Source organism: Myotis yumanensis, unplaced genomic scaffold (genome assembly GCF_028538775.1).
Source record: "Myotis yumanensis isolate MYYU_CA2020_CCGP unplaced genomic scaffold, mMyoYum1.0.hap1 SCAF_12, whole genome shotgun sequence".
Taxonomy (NCBI): domain Eukaryota; kingdom Metazoa; phylum Chordata; class Mammalia; order Chiroptera; family Vespertilionidae; genus Myotis; species Myotis yumanensis.
In genome coordinates, this window is record NW_027223763.1 from 5,908,159 (window position 1) to 5,924,271 (window position 16,113).

Sequence of the window (16,113 nt, forward strand, 5' to 3'; positions counted from 1 at the left end):
AGGAACAAAAGCCTGGTGTCACACCAACATGGCTATACAGGCACCTGAACAGGGTCTGGCAGAGACCTCCAGCCTGCAGGCCCTGAGATGGAGACATTCTAGACCAGAGGTGGGCAAACTTTTTGACTCGAGGGCCACAATGGGTTCTTAAACTGGACCGGAGGGCCGGAACAAAAGCATGGATGGAGTGTTTGTGTGAACTAATATAAATTCAAAGTAAACATCATTACATAAAAGGGTAAGGTCTTTTTTTTTTTTTTAGTTTTATTCATTTCAAACGGGCCGGATCTGGCCCGCGGGCCGTAGTTTGCCCAGAGAAATAGGGCGATGGAAGGACCATATCATCTACAGGTAGCTTGCTGTTGCGGCTAGGGGCCAAGACAAGCTTCACGGATTGTCCCCAAATGTGCAACAGCTACAGATCTTAACGCAAGTAACGGAGATCTGGATCCAGGAGACTCCAAGCCATGGACCATTGCAGAAGCCTTCCTTTCCACTTCCCACAGTGAAACCAGCCCAGAGTCACCTTGGACACCATGAATGGGCGCCGAATTATTCATTTATTAGACTCAAGTACTTTAGTACAGAACAGTACAGAGATGATACATGTTTGTGCTTCAATACTTTCAAACACTGAGATTCTGATAATTTCAAGGTAAACAAGTTTCAAGACAGACTAGATTTTTAAAATATCCTTTTGATAAATTATGTTTCTATAAATAACAGAAAGGAAAACCAACATGTTCAACAAACAAGGTCCTGAAGCATGAGCATTGGTCACAGGGAGGGGACAAAACAAGCAGTAACAGTAAGAAACCAACCAATGCAAGTACCTACAGCTCTGTCCTAAGGAAATAATGTGTCTTTAAGGGGAGAGGGGAGACAGACCTGCAAACTAATCTGAGTGCAAAGGGGAGAGAGGTTTCCAAGCCATGAGGAGCGGACACCACAGGCATCTACCGGGCGGGCGAGGAACATGTTCTGAAAGGAGAGCGGGCGAGTTAAACTAGCACACACCACGTTTGCAATGACATCACGAGACAGGAATATACACGCGGTCTGCAGGAGTAAAGGGTGGCGGGGGCTGGACAGGGGACATTTTTGTGACTTCCACTGTCATTATATTTCATGACAACAGCAGCAGAACAAACGGTGTGCTCACTCCCAGGAACGAGAACTGCTGAGTCTTGAGGATGACGAGACATCCTGCCTGCATTTGCTTCTTTAAGTTTTGCATTAGAGCTAAGTTTTATACAGCTAGGTTTTTATACAGGGAATAAAATGATCATTTTCTCTACAAGCACAACAACATATGACCCCACACTACAAAAAATAAAATATCAGGAAGTATCTTCCACTGAGGGTCATCTGAGTGGGCAACGGTCTGTATACATCCCTTGGGCTATGATCCCGGCCATTGGACATCTTAGGGTACGGGCCCTCTCTACAAGGAAGGCCCTCTGACAGCGTCCTGCAGAGCCCACTCTGTTCTAGTCCCTTCCTGACCCCTGAGCTCTCCCAGGCTGACTCCACTAAGAAAGAGCTTCTCTGGTCAAAAGATCAGGCCTAACCCCTTCTCCAGGAGACCAAGGTCTCCAGGGGGAGCTTGCTCCTCACTGGTTTGGGTACAGTGACTTAGACCACAGAGCGACTTCCCTCAGGGTCACAGCGCTGTGGACGCAGCCAGGGAGGGCGCAGTGACAAGCTGAACACCAGCCCCCACTCACAGCCACAGCCACAGCACTGGGGATATGGGCCACTGAGGAAAGCAAAGAGGTGGGTTCCAGCTCCAGCCTCCGAGATGCCACCTGGGCCTCACTGCCCAGCCTACCTGATGAGAGCGGGCCCTGGGGCGTGGGAACCGGAGTGGACAGAGAGCCTCAGTTTGAAATACTCCCGGAACAGACATCTGAGTCCCAATAAGAACAGAAACAACCCAGACAGATTCTTAAAAACACTCAAGCATCCGCCTTCCTACACTCAGGCAATCTGCACGTGTCGCACCAGGTTATGTACAAGGTCACAGAATCATAACGAATGGGGAGGAGGTGTCCATTCATCTGAACAGTCCCAGAACTTCTCCAGCAGCGCGCCACTTACACACGAACCTCTCCTCTCAGGGCACATATAGAAGACAGTCTTTTAAAAAAACACAATGCATTATTATCTTTTGTTTCAAAGAGAAGAGGGTATCATTAAACACGAGAACGCAGCGGCAACAGCGCCGACTAGGGCGTGCAGAGCTGGGAGGCAGGGAGGGACAGAGGGTCAGCAAAGGAACCACTGCGGGCAGCGGGCAGCGGCAGGGCTGCGGAGCACAGGGGGAAGAGGGTTCACTTTTTGGAGGGGCAGCTTATTGTTTTAAGTGCTTATTTCTTCATCTGTTTTATTCAGTTTCTTCAGCGTGTCCAGCAGTTTTTGTGGGGTGAGAATCTGCGTGGATCCTGAGGGAGGCAGAGAAGACAGTGAGCTCGCCAGCTCTCGTTCAGGACGCTTCCTCCTTCCCTGCTCCTCGAGGTTCCCAGACCTGCACCCATTCCCCCGCCCCACCCCGGTGTGGTCAGTGGAGGCAGGGAGGGGCTTGGGGATTGGGCTTTGGGGCCAAGTCACATTTGGGGCTGGGAGACATGTGGGGACTGGGGATAAACAAAACATCCTCCGGTTGCCCTAGCTGGCTTGGCTCAGTGGATAGAGCGTCAGCCTGCGGACTGAAGTGTCACGGGTTCAATCCCGGTCAAGGGCATATGCCTGGGTGGTGGGCTCGATCCCCAGTGGGGGGCATGCAGGAGGCAGCCGATCAATGATTCTCTCTCATCATTGATGTTTCTATCTCTCTCTCCCTCTCCCTTCCTCTCTGAAATCAATAAAAATATATTTTTAAAAAAAATCCTCTGGCTCAGGCAGGGTCCCAGGCCTCCCTCTCAGGGCTCAGCGCCATCTACAGGACATGAGGCAGCTGCATTTTGAACTCAAGGTGAAGCAGGGAGAGGAATTCCAAACCACATGGCAGGGAAAGGTTGGTAATGGGGCAGGGGCTCTGCGGGCCTGTGTGTGGAAAGAATGGTGCCTGGTAGGGAGGCAGTTGGTGGGCAGAACACCCTGGGGGAAGCCACTGACCTCTGGGAGCAGATGCTTGGAACTGCCGTGGTGGGCGGGACCTCAGGTGTGAAAGGGAGAGGGCGGGGACCTGAGGCCTTACCTTATAGAGACCGTGCATTGTAAGAGATTAGAAATGCTTGCAAAAATTTAAGCTAATGGAATTAGGTATAACTTCTACCACAAAATAATAAATAAATAAAAGTAAATGAAGTCCTTTTCATAAGGAGAGAGATCTAGTAAGTGCAGTGAAAAAAGATGCATGGATCGTGTGGTTTGGACATGGACATACTCAAACAGAACAGAAGTGGCTGGTGTGTGAGCATGAGGCCTGCACGCATGCAGCAGTGGCCATCAAAGAAAGATCCTGGTGGGAGAGAAGAACCGAACAAAAGAGACCTGTACTTGAAAATGTGCCTCCCTGGAGATGCGGGTGCAGGCATGGCCTTCATGGGACGAGGGGAGCAGAAACCTTAGGATGCCAGATCCCCGCCCCGAGCGCGGGCAGGCACAGAAGGCTCAGGCTGGCTTGCTGGGCGGGATCCTACACACCAGGGTCCCTGTGCCTCTGACCACTACTTGCTCAGCTGACCCGTGACTGCTGGAGCTGCAGGCCTTGGACCTTCCTGGTCAGTCAAACCAGCAGCAAACTCGTAAAGCCTTCTCTGGTGTCAGGGGTTCCTCCCGACTTCCCATTCCCTGCAGTGCAAGTCCCAGGCACCTGTCACTGCTCAGAGCAGCTACGGCCATCGTCCCGAGTGATGCCCAGGCCGCAGGCCCCAGGCCCCAGCTCTAAAGCCGACCCATTATCCTGCACACTGAGGCTCCTTCTGCAAACGTGACAGAGGCTTCGGCAGCATGTCCCCCGGAGTACACATTTCTGTGACTCTACCCATCTTACCACGAGTCCTAAAGAAAGTCAAAGACTGTCTACAAATGGGGAAGCAGGACTTAAATCTTACAAATTCCTAACAGTGAACAGTTGTGAGAATGAGGGCTTTCCAATTTCAGTCGACACACGGACTGTGTATCTACATCCTGAAAGACAGCCCTGGGCCCTGGGTGCAGGGTTAGCTCAAGGGCATCCTAGGTTGAGACAACAGCAGCACATGTGCCAGAGAAAACCATTCCTAACACCCCTCCAGGCCATCCACTGACTCCAGGAAATACAGAGGCCGACTCAAGCTAGAGGAAAAGTCAAAAAGAGGACCTCTGATCAGGTGCCCGTCCCAAAGTGCTCCCCCTGCCCTTGCTTCCTTGCAAATTCAGGATTTGGGGGAGGCCAAAAAGAGGTTAAGGAATCCATCACGCTCTAGAATTTTCTGATATTATCTGATCACTGACCATCTGGTGTTCCCAGTCTTTGACTGAAAGAAGAAAACCCAGGACCAAGAGTATTGGGCAACTAGAGAGGCCTGTAGGACTCTGTGCCAGGCACGGTGCTGGGCCCTCGCTCACTGGTCTCTTTAAAGGACCCAGAGCAGCTGAGTGCCCATTCTTGCCACCCAATCGTCTGTATTGCTTTAATACTCGGTTAGGCTTTCCACCACCACAAATATTGCTAATTGAGTGGGGTGGGTTTAAACCACAATTTGCAAATGTTCTCTTTGAACTCACAGGTAGCTGACCACATAGGCCCTTTAGAACAGCAAGCGGGTCCCACTGCTCTGAGGGTCCCTCTTAGTCTACATCACTGGAAGGTTGAGAAATATGAATGGGGTCTCCAAGAACAGAGTCATCCAAAAGGCTGAGCGCTGTGGGCAGACACAGATGTCTGCTGGGACAAAACCCTTCTTTCACTGGCTGGGTGCTCAGTTGGTTAGAGCATCATTCTGCTATGACAAGGTTACAGGTTCTACCCCCAGTCAGGGCACATACAAGAATCAACTGATGAATGCATAAGTGGAGCAACAAATCCATCTCTCTCTCTCTCTCTCTCTCTCTCTCTGTCTCAAAATCAATTAAAAAAACACACCTTGCAGTAAATGCCATCCACCCACCTGCCACCTGCACACAGAACTAGAAGCTCTGATTCTGATTACCCACCTCCCAAAATGCTTCGAAACAATGACTGTTTATTCAGTGCCCACAGGTTTGGCTTCCCTTGGGAAGGAGCCTGGGCAGAATGGGAGGTACTCAGGCCTTAGCCAGCCCACTTCTCCTGGCTCACAGACCCCTGCTATTTCTCACCTTCATATCAACCTTCCAGGTTTCCTAGCCAAGGTGCTGATGGCTTTCCCCTAAGGTCAACAGGGAGCCGAGAATGGGTAGGGCTGCATGGCTTGAGTCACCAATCTGAGGAGGAGCCTTGGGACCCTACGGTCCAGCCTCCCTGTGGTCCATACACTGTGGCCCAGGAAGTGGGAATGACCTAGTCATAGGTCCTCGTGGCAGAGCTGGGCCCGGAGTCCAGGCCTCCCCACTGCTCAAGGTGACTCACATTCTGAAGACTCACTGGGCCACGGCTCAGCCCAGGGGGAGGGGACATTTTCAGGGCCCATGTCAATGGAGTCTACGAAGCCAGGTACACAAACTGTGGCCTCATCACAGAACGGGCAGCGAAGCTAAGGCCTGAGTAATGTTCCAGTGGAGTTCCGGATCAGTCTGCCATTTAAACGCATCAGAGGAGGTTCCCAGCACGTAGGGAGAACGGAAGGAGAGAGGAGGGGACGAGGACAAGAATAGAATCTGGATTATCTACCGAACAGAAGCAGGTTCCTGGGTGACTGAGAGCAGGTGCAGTGCGGTGGGAGAGCGACTTCTACCCAAAGGCTCTCAGCACGAGAGGCTTCAGTGGGTGAGGAGGGTGATTACTCAACTCTTGGAAGGATCACAGGAGGTTAAAATGAAAGCAGTTACTGAAAGAGCAAATGGCTAATAAGTGCCCTTTCCCCAGAGGAACACGAGACAGGAGCTCTTCCCGTGGCTGCGGGAGCTCACCAAGTGCATGGTGGCCTGTGACCCCTTGTTCCCCGGCTAAGTGCTGTCCGGGAAAGCGGCACTTACATGTCTCACTACCACTGACTCGGAGTCCACTCTGACGCTCTCCGCAGAGCCTCCCCCACAACCGGGCACCCAGGGGTGTCCCTGGGAAGCCTGCGGGCCTCGTGCTCAGGTTCCCACCCCACACCCCAACCTGGACAAGGTGCTCTCTTCCTGGTGCCCACAAACGCATCCCTGAGCACCAGGCGTGGGCGCGACCCTCTGGCATCCCTCAACCCCTCCGGAGGGCTGCTCACAGCATTATTCTCATTCTCAGGTTAAAACCCCGGGGGCTGTGCTGTGGGCTGAGCAGCAGGGGACCCAGGGCAGGAGAGAGCCCGCGGGCCGGCCCGGAGGCTCCGTGGCCAGTGGGTGAAGGCAGCATCGGACACATTTTCAATCGGTGTTAAGAACTGCAAGCATTTTCTTGTTAAAGGAAAATCAAATAAATAATAAACTAAAAACAGAAAAAATAAAAAGAGTGACGGAATTATCAAAGAAAGCCCTTCAGAGAGGAAGAGTTTCTTTTCTGTGATAAGCTGCTTTTACTTTGTTTCTTTGGCTCTCACTCCATTGTTGGAGCCTGATCCTCAAAAGATACCCTAGAGGACTCCCTGAAGTCGGGGTGTCTCAGGTCCATGAGAAATTTGGTGGGAGTAAGAATGTGAGTAGAACCTGCGGGAGAACAGAGGCCAGCTGACTGCTTGAACAAAGGTACGGAACAGGAACATGCCAACTTAGGCCTACGTTTTATGCAGCCAGTGAGAGATGAGAAAGCAAGACACACGCGCACACGCACGCACACAGGCTCGCACACAGGCACACGCACTGCGAGGATGGCTGGCATGCACAAAAGCAGGTGAGGCCACACAGCGGGCATCGGCTGTCTGAGCGAGACCCCTCCAAAAATCTGTGGGTCACTTCATCTCCCCAGGTTATAATATACCACCTCCCAATGGGGAACCTCAGGTCAGGGCCAAAGCTGAAGATGGAGATTTACCCCCAAGCCCGGCTCTGACAGCTTCTGCCCAGGAAAACTGTGTTTGAGCTAAGAATTATCCAACACACGCATGCAACACATATGCAAGCAGGGAGCAGAGAGCTTCATCGCGGGGGCCTACGTAACGAACGGGAAGGAACAATACAGGGAGAAATGGCGACCAGACAGGGGAGCTCCAGGGAGCGGGGACGGGAGAAAGAATGTCCAATCTCCCCACTGAATGGTGCTTCTGGGTCCATCTTGAGACACCAGGGACACCACGTGACTGGTGTGTAGAACCTGCTCCTCTGAGAGCCTGGGGGCACTGTGACTTGGCCACTCCAAAGGAGAGGCACGAAGCTGACTCGTCTTGTCGAGATAAGGGGAGAGGGCAGGACCCGGCCAGGTAGTATGTGCCGATAGCCTCTTGCCAATTACTGTCAAGAGGCATCTGGGCAAGTGCCACTCCATTTTGTTAAGGGAAAGGAGGGACTGAGGAAAACGTGGAGAAAGCAAGATTTTTCTCAGCTCCCTCTTTCTCTTCCAACCCTAGAACTGTGGGCGTGCCTACATGCATGATAAGGAGAAACACCATCCGCTGCATTAAGTCAGCTCCTGTGAGTTGCTTCCTTTCTTCTGGAAAACCATCAGGAAATCGCAGACAGGGTGTGAGAGACCGGGAAGTAGTAGGGCCAGAGGGGAACCCTGGGCAGAGGCCACCACGCCTCGGGCAGTATCTGCTCACACGCGTGTCTGGTCTGTCCATCTCTGACGGAGAGGTAAGGGGGGTCAGAGTTTACCCTCTTTTTACCGAGCACCTTGGTGTGAGGCCCAATGCCAGGACACGGACAAGTCCCACCTTAGGTCTAGTTTGGGCTGTAAGTGGGTGTTCTTAACCTGTTTGGTTGGATAAGGAGGTGGCAGCCTGGAGAGGTGGGGAGCATGCCCAGGCGACCCACAGGCAGGGGCAGAGCAGAAAGTGGGCCTGGGCTGCTGGAGTCTGTGTCAGGTCCCTCCCACCACACGCAGACACAAGGAGCCTCGCCCCTTAGCTTTTGCCGACCATGAACAGCTCTAGAGATGACGGTTGGCAGGGGCAGTGGAGTCGAGGACAGAATGAAACACCAAAGCATGGAATGGAGCCCAGTGCGGAGAAGCAGCCCCCTCCCCCTGGGAAACAGGCCCACTCACCTATCAGCACTTCCCACTTGCCGTTGGCCTGGGTCACCTCGTAGGCGCAGCGCATCTCGCTCAGGCTCACGCCTCCCAGGATGAAGATGATGAGGCGGGGACCACTGCGGTACTCGCCCGGGGCCTTGTTCTTATGCCAGTGCCCGTAGCGGGCGCTGAGGGGGGCAGGGGAGAGATGAATAATGTTCACCCGCACTCAAGTACCTGCACTTCATACCTGCGTGACACATTTACATGTTCGTCCGTACACAGTGACACAGAGAAGCTGGTAGTGAGTGTTGTGAATGAACCGCAGTGGGGCCAGGAGCAGAACTGCTACGAGCGCCCTGCTGCCACCTGTCAGTCTCTTAGAAACATGTAGGCAGCAGCCAGGTTCAGGTTGGCTTTACTGTTTGACATGCTAAGTTCAACAGCTCCTCCGGCGTCCTGTTCATCCAGGAGTCTACTCCTGGGGATATACGTTCCTAGCCGTGAATGGGCACTCTGCTGGCAGTGAGCAGGAACAGCAGAGCCAAAGGAACAGCAAATGTGCACAGATGCCTCACTGGGCCAGGGCCTCCTGCACTGAGAGGAAGGGCCTTGTGGGCGGGTGGCGCTGTCAGGGCGGCCTGCACCTGGCTGCGATGAGCACAGCGGGAGGGGCTCACGGCCACGCTGTATCACAACGGGACTGCTGTGCAGCTGACAGGCCACCAGGGCCAGTCCCCTCGCTGCTGCCTGCCTGCTCGAGGCGTCTCACCTGACAGCGGTGGTGCTGAAGGAGGCAGAGGAGCGGGTAGAGATGTAAGGGTAGTGCTTGGTATCGAGCTTGTCCTCAATGGTGTCCTGGAAAGAAAAGAGACTGATGTTGCCCAGCCTGTGTGGCTCAGTGGTTGTGCGTCGACCCATAAACCAGGAGGTCATGGTTTGTTTCGGGTCAGGGCACATGCCTGGGTTGTGGGCTCGATCCCCAGTGTGGGACGTGCAAGAGGCAGCCGAGCAATGATTCTCTCTTATCACTGATGTTTCTATCTCTCTCCCCTCTCTCCCTCTCTGAAATCAATACAAATATATAAAAAGAAAAGAGACCGATTTTAGGTCTGCCACCTGCTAGAAAAGGGCTGACGGAAGCCAGGTGAGAATTCGAACAAGTCACTTAGTGAAAACCATGCTAGGCTTGCAGCATCCAGACCCCTCCCTGCTCCTGCTGCTGCTGCCACTGCCCAGGGCAGTGCCCGTGTGGAGGATGCTCCAGAAGCAGCCCACGTGCTGAGATTAGTCTGTAGATCTGCTCGTTAAGAGAAATTTTTAAAAATTGCATTGATTTTTCTTGCTTCGCTTCCAATTAATTCTTTTTTCTCCCTCTTTTACATTCTATGTGAGACTGTGCTGTATCCTGTCCCATAAATTCCTGACACCATCAGTCTTGTAGACACTAGGCACAGGCAGTCTCTCAGGCAGGAGAAAGCCTTCCACCCTTAGTTCCCCAAGGGGCTAATTATCTGGTGGGTGGATCCCAGCTCCCCACCTCCTGCTGCCTAGAAACCTACACCCCCCCTACCAGTTACCATGCAAAGCATATACATCTCCCTGGGGGTCCGGGAAGGAGGGGCAGAAAAGGGAGCAGAGAACAAAGGAGGGATGAGACAGGGGCTGGCTTTATCTCTGCAGCAAGCCAACAATTGTCTTTGGTTTCTAGATGTCTCATGTTCACCCAGCCTTTTGGTTCGTGAGTTTAAAACAGGAAGCTGACTCACTGTATATATTTAAAATACATTTATTTAAACGTACAATTCAGTACGAACACCTGCTCTGCTATGAGTCAACAAAGGGATCCTGAGCAAGTCTCTTCATTCTCCGACCCCAGTCCCATCTGCCTGTCAAGTGAGGAATTGGACAGATTAGCTCTAATCCCACCCCCAACATCTAGCAGGTGGGATTCCACGCAGGCTTCCCTGACCTACAAGAAGAGATGGGAAGGACAGGCACCTAACAAATGTGAAACACCTACTATGCACAAAGCATGGGGCCAGAGGACGCAGCAGTTGAGGGCATAGAACCAAGGTATAAAAAGATGAGCCAAACACCAAGCGGCATACGTGCTCAAAGAACGCCCCTAACATAGGCTCCTGGAGTCCAGGCGGCCTCTGTGGGGCGGGTTGGCCAGGTGGTGGGTGGCACAGTGAGACGGGATGGGGACTTTGAAGGAAGAGGCTTCAGAAAGCGGGAAGGAGAGCGAGAACGTTCCAGGCAAGGGGTGGATTTGAACAGAAGAGTAGAAGCAGAAATATGCTTGGCAGGGTCTCTGGTTGGCATGGAGGACTGAGGGACGGGATAAGTGGGAGAAGGGGGCAGGCTGGGCTCACATTCCAGAGGCCCACCCACACCTCAGTATGGAACTCGCTACTCATGGGACCTTTTGGTGCTGTGATCTGTTGGGTTCCTCTGGGTGTGGTACCACTGAGGGGTCTCTGCCTGCTGCTGCCTAGAAATCACATGGTCTCGGGACCTGCGCCTGGCTGTCTGTTGGGCCTGCTCTTCACCAGCCCCAGGACAAGACGTGATGTGAGGCCTGAGAGAGCTCCGGAAGCCAGTCCTTTGGGTGTCACTGGCCCCTGCGAGGCGGTGGAGCTGGAAGCATCAGGCCTTTACGTGAAGAGCCCTGGGCCTGGCGTCTGTCTCCACCCCACCCACCCCACATCACTGACCTCCATGATGTCTTTAATAATCGGGGTCCATCGTGACAGCTGGTAGGTCTGCTCGCTGATGCGCTCCTTCCGTTCTGGCTTGCTCCTGCGACGCAACGTAGACTGAATGCAAACACAAAGATTAGACTGTCAGGCCACGTGGACTCCGGGGCCCCTGCTGGCCTCCGGAAACCCTCTCCCAAGGCCTCTTTTCAGAACGGCAGCAGGCAGACTCTAACGAGTGGGAGTGTTTTCCCTGGAAAAGCCAAAAATATGCCCTTCTAGGAACTGGAGCAAAGTTGGTTCTTTTGTTGTTGTTGTTTTTTTAATATTTTATTTTTTTATTCTTATTTTTTATTTTTTTGTTAGTCCTCACCTGAGGATATTTTTCCATTGATTTTTAGGGAGAGTGGAGGAGAGAGGGAAAGACAAAGAGAAACATCGATGTGAGAGAAACACATCGATTGGTTGCCTCCTGTACCAGGGCCTAGGCCGGGGAGGAGCCTGCAATCAAGGTACGTGCCCTACTTACAGGTCCAAGAAGCTCAGAGAACCCCAAACAAAAGGAATCCAAAGAGGACCACACCAAGACACATCATCATTAAAATGCCAAGAGCAAAAGACAAAGAGAAAATCTTAAAAGCAGCAAGAGAAAGAGGCTCAATTACCTACAAGGGAATACCCATACGACTGTCAGCTGATTTCTCAACAGAAACTTTGCAGGCCAGAAGGGAATGGCAAGAAATATTCAAAGTGCTGAATGCCAAGAACCTACAACCAAGATTACTTTATCCAGCAAAGCTATCATTCAGAATTGAAGGTCAGATAAAGAGCTTCACAGATAAGGAAAAACTAAAGGAGTTCATCACCGCCAAACCAGTATTATATGAAATGCTGAAAGGTATCCTTTAAGAAGGGGAAGAAGAAGAAAAAGGTAAAGATACAAATTATGAACAACAAATATGCATCTATCAACAAATGAATCTAAGAATCAAGTGAATAAATAACCTGATGTACAGAATGAACTGGTGACTATAATGAATCAGGGACATAGAAAGGGAATGGACTGACTATTCTTGGGGGGGAAAGGGGAATGGGAGATTCGGGAAGAGACTGGACAAAAATCATGCACCCATGGATGAACTCAGTGGGTGGGGAGTGAGGGTGGAGGGTGGGGTGGGAGCTGGAAGGAGGGGAGTTATGGGGGGAAAAAAGAGGAACAAATGTAATAATCTGAACAATAAAGATTAAAAAAAAAAAAAAAAAAAAAAAAAAAAAAAAAGGTACGTGCCCTTGACCTGAATCAAACCTGGGAACTTTTGGTCCACAGGCTGACACTCTATCCGCTTAGCCAAACTGGCTAGGGCTTATTTTTTAATATTTTAAATTGATTTCTAGAGAGAGGAAGGAAGAGGGAGAGGAGAAACATTGATGTGAGAGCAAAACATTCATCAGTTGCCTCCTGTGTGCCCCATACCAGGGATCAAGCCAGCATATGCCCTGAAAGGAAATCGAATTGGCAACCTTTTGGTGCATGGGACAATGCCCAACCAACTGAGCTACACCAGCCAGGGCCAAACGTGGCTCTTTAAAGTCATGGCAAATGCAGGTCAAATTAAAAAAAAAAAATTCAGATAGTTAAAAAAAACAGTTTGCTGTCAACTGACACCAGGAGAAAACACTACTCTGGGCATGACTTACTCTTTGATTTTGTTTCAACAGCATAGGACGTACTGAAGGAATCGTCTCCATTCTCACTGTGGTCCCTCTTGTGAACATGGGTCTAAAAATGCCAGTTACAGGCCTCTGGTCTGGTGGCTCGAGAACAGCATCTGCAGCTCCAGCCTGGTCAGCACTGCGGCAGACTGACCGCCACAGGAGGAACCCCCACCGGGTCCCTGCCTGGAGGATCCTAGCGGGGTGCTGTGAAGAGTGCTCAGGACTCTTCCTCATCCTGGGCCCCCACCCCCAGCCTCTCCTAGAGCCCACGGTGGGCTGGGCCTCCCGGACAAGCTGCCCTGACTTGGTCCTGGGTCAGTGGCAGTGTTGATTCTCATGGAAGAAGCTGCGTCTAGTGTCCAAAGGCAGAGCCAGGCCGACCTGCAGGCGCGGCTCCTGCTGTGGCTGGTCCACAGTACGGCTCAGCTTTGGCGCTGTGCTCCACGCCTGCCTGTGCACGTCGCGGCTCCTGGCGCTAACCCTGTTACTCATCTCGGTATCTTTATTCCTCTGATTTTACCTGCTCTCTCTTTCTCAGTGTTGAGTGTGTGTGCCTCATAAGCTGCCTAAGTAAGTTAGGGGAGAAGAGAAAAGACCCACCAGCTTCCCTTCTGCCCTCCCCAGCCCCCCAAGGCTGGCCCTTACGTCGGTGACGATGGGCACGCCCAGGTGCGCCATGTTGGTGATGATCTCGCTGTCCTCCGGGGGGATCTGGGCGTGCTGGATCAGTTTGTTCAGGTTTTCCTCAGTGATGCCTGAGAGAGCAAAACCCGTCACCACACCCGCCCCTGCACAGTGCACACTCAGAGGCCCAGCCCACCGCCTGGCGGGAGGGGGACAGTGCCCCTTCCCCTCAGCATTGCTGGAAATTAACCTGCTCATTGCAGCAACTTTACCGTAAGGCGAGGACAAGATCAGGACTCCTGTTCCACGCTAACCACCCATCCCGGGCTGTGGCCATCGGCAATTGGCCCCCAGGGCCTATGTTTCCCTGTCTCCTGCTCCTCAGCCACCCCGGCCACCCTGGGCCCAGATCAAGGTCAACATGGACAGGAGTCTCTGTGCCCATCTTTTTGCACAATGGACACATGTGGGCAACTATGATGGGGTAAAAATCAGTTATTTAAAGGCACAGACTACAAGTGTGGTGCGAGTTCAAGGTGTCTGGCAGACACGCTCCCTGCTTTAAGCCCGCCCCCCACTGGCCCTAGGTCCTCGGCTATGAGTCCCAGACCACAGCTTAACCCTAGAACTACGGGGGCACAGCCTCCAGTGAAAACTGATTTGCCTGAGTTACATTTCCCCAAACGTAAAGAGCCCCTGGGATCTTCCTGTCAAATACCCTTCCACTCCTTTGACACCACTCTTCCGCCTGCTTGGTCCCCCCAGCTGCCCTCCTCGTGCCCACCACTCCTACCATTCTTGAGAAAGATGTAGAGGAGGATGATGCGGATTTTGTCGTAAGTGCTGACATTTGCGTCCAGCAGAATGGGGACGATGGCTCTCATGGGGTCCTTGATCTTCTCGCCTTCAGCATCCGTGCCCATGGCCAGGTCCTGCAGAAACACGCCACGTTGGCCCCGCTTCTGGTGACAGTCTGGATAGGCGGTAACTATTGGGAAACTGCGGGTCCGTAATGTCTGGGATTGTGGCTGGGTTGGGGAGAGTCCTGAGCAGGTACTTCCACTCTCACGACTCCAGCTAGCACCCGGGTAACTAGCACCGCTTTCTAGACCATCCAGGTTTCACTTTAGATGATTTGCCACCTTGTTTACAGGTCGCTGTTCCCTTCCGGAGGTGCCAGTGAACCTGTGCCAGCCTCAGCGGAAGCTTCGAGCCAGGGCAGCAGGCTCAGCCCATCAAGAACTATTGGTCCTGTTGTGGCTGCAACTTCCTCTGTGGTTCCCTTTTTTCCCTCAAGATCCCAGGAGTTCATAACAATTATGACCTCAAGTTCATGGCCTCTTCCCAGTCTGGGTGGGAGGAAGGCAGGGCACCTCTCCTAGGCCCCTTCACCTCTCAGTCCCACCACCAGCCTCACGATGTTTGTTCAGCAGGACCTGATTCTAATACTTTCCAAAAGGCAAATTAAATGTAACTAGTTCACCAAATACTACTGCGCACTCTGCAACAACTTAACTTCCGAGGGCTGATCCCGACTGCGCTGTTACTGATGCAGAGATAACCCACCCTCTGGCGGTGAAGGCCTTTTGGAGAGGACAAGGTCTGCCAAGATCCCCTGGGAAACGGACGGGTTTAGCCGGGCTGCGTCCATTCGAAGAGAGGCAATGAATCGGGGCAGGTCTCTCAAACCTAAGCTGTGCCCATCATATCAAACCAGACGATGTAATCTCAGCATCTCACTGAGAACTTGAGCTGTTTTTACTGTGAAGAGGGGCCTTCTGCTGAGGCCTCAGGATAGCTGAGTGCTCTCTCCCCGCCGAGAAGCTGCCCCTGGCTGGGTCATGTTATCACAATGGAAGAACTGAGTGCCAGCTTACTGACCCCACACCACACCACACTCCCAGAAGTCATGGCAGCATGGCATTTCCCTTTGCAGATGAGGAAAATACAGAGAGAAATGGGCACAGCAAACAAACCCGTGACAGAGACACAACTCAGATCCCAAACTCTGACCCTTCCAGCCCTAACTGCGATCAGTGAGGCGGGGGCGAATTCCCCACCTGCTACTGCACTACCCGAGGCCTCCGAAGCTGCTGTGGCTGCAGCAGGAGGAAATGCATTCGGATCTAAACTCAGCCGGCCCCGCCTGTAGGGCTCAGAAGCTTTGGAAAGCCAGACATGCAAAATCCACACGGCATGGCCTTCCAGACCATCCAGTCCCTACCCTTGAGAGTGTGCGGCACTGGCTCGAGAGGTGAGACCACACGATCCCGTAGGCTTTCCCATCTCTACGTCCTATGATTCTGAAGGATGTTCAAGGTCAGAGGTTAAACTTCTGCTGGGTAAGTGGTCATGGCAGGAAGAGAAGGAAAGGGTCCTACCTGCTCCACCCGGCAGAGCTTGTCCACGGTGCCTTGGTAATGCTTCATGCAGTCCTCGGCAAGATGCAGGTGGGTGGAATACTAGGAAAAAGCAGTTTGTGAGCAAGAATTACTTGCTGATATGTGTGCCACCTACCTATGATGTATAAACACTGGGCCAGACACCAAGGAATCACCAGCCTCATGCAGGCCGGCACACAACCACCACAAGGCAGGGCATTATGTGTCAAGAGAGAGGGACAACCACACTCAAAGGGTCAACAGGAAGGAGGAATCCTTCGTGGGTGGGTGGGGAGGGATGAGGGCTGCACAAGGTGCCCACAGGTTCGACATTACTCCCTCCAGGAGGAGCTTAGCTCCCCCCTCCTTGAATGTGGGCTGGATTTGTGACTCGCTTCTAAGGAACAGAGCGGAGGAGGCGATGTGTGATGTCCCGCATCAGGACCGGGAGGGCAGGTGACTTCTTTCCAGCTCT

At 52.5% G+C, this 16,113-nt stretch overlaps 1 protein-coding gene across 3 annotated transcripts in view; it reads right to left on the reverse strand.

Moving 5' to 3' along the window:
* Positions 1-539: 539 nt before the first annotated feature.
* STXBP1 (syntaxin binding protein 1) overlaps positions 540-16,113 on the reverse strand; it is a 49,715-nt gene continuing 34,141 nt past the window's right edge. For 2 of the 3 annotated variants that reach the window (XM_070430618.1, XM_070430620.1), the window contains exons 13-20: positions 15,639-15,719; positions 14,051-14,189; positions 13,279-13,388; positions 10,936-11,037; positions 8,988-9,073; positions 8,249-8,403; positions 6,628-6,753; positions 2,358-2,444 (exon numbers count right to left, since the gene is read on the reverse strand). In XM_070430618.1, the coding sequence (XP_070286719.1) occupies positions 6,644-6,753; positions 8,249-8,403; positions 8,988-9,073; positions 10,936-11,037; positions 13,279-13,388; positions 14,051-14,189; positions 15,639-15,719 (783 nt within the window). In that variant the 3' untranslated portion in view covers positions 2,358-2,444; positions 6,628-6,643. Of the gene's footprint in view, positions 2,445-6,627; positions 6,754-8,248; positions 8,404-8,987; positions 9,074-10,935; positions 11,038-13,278; positions 13,389-14,050; positions 14,190-15,638; positions 15,720-16,113 lie in introns of all 3 variants that reach the window. The other variant, XM_070430619.1, reaches the window with a different exon arrangement.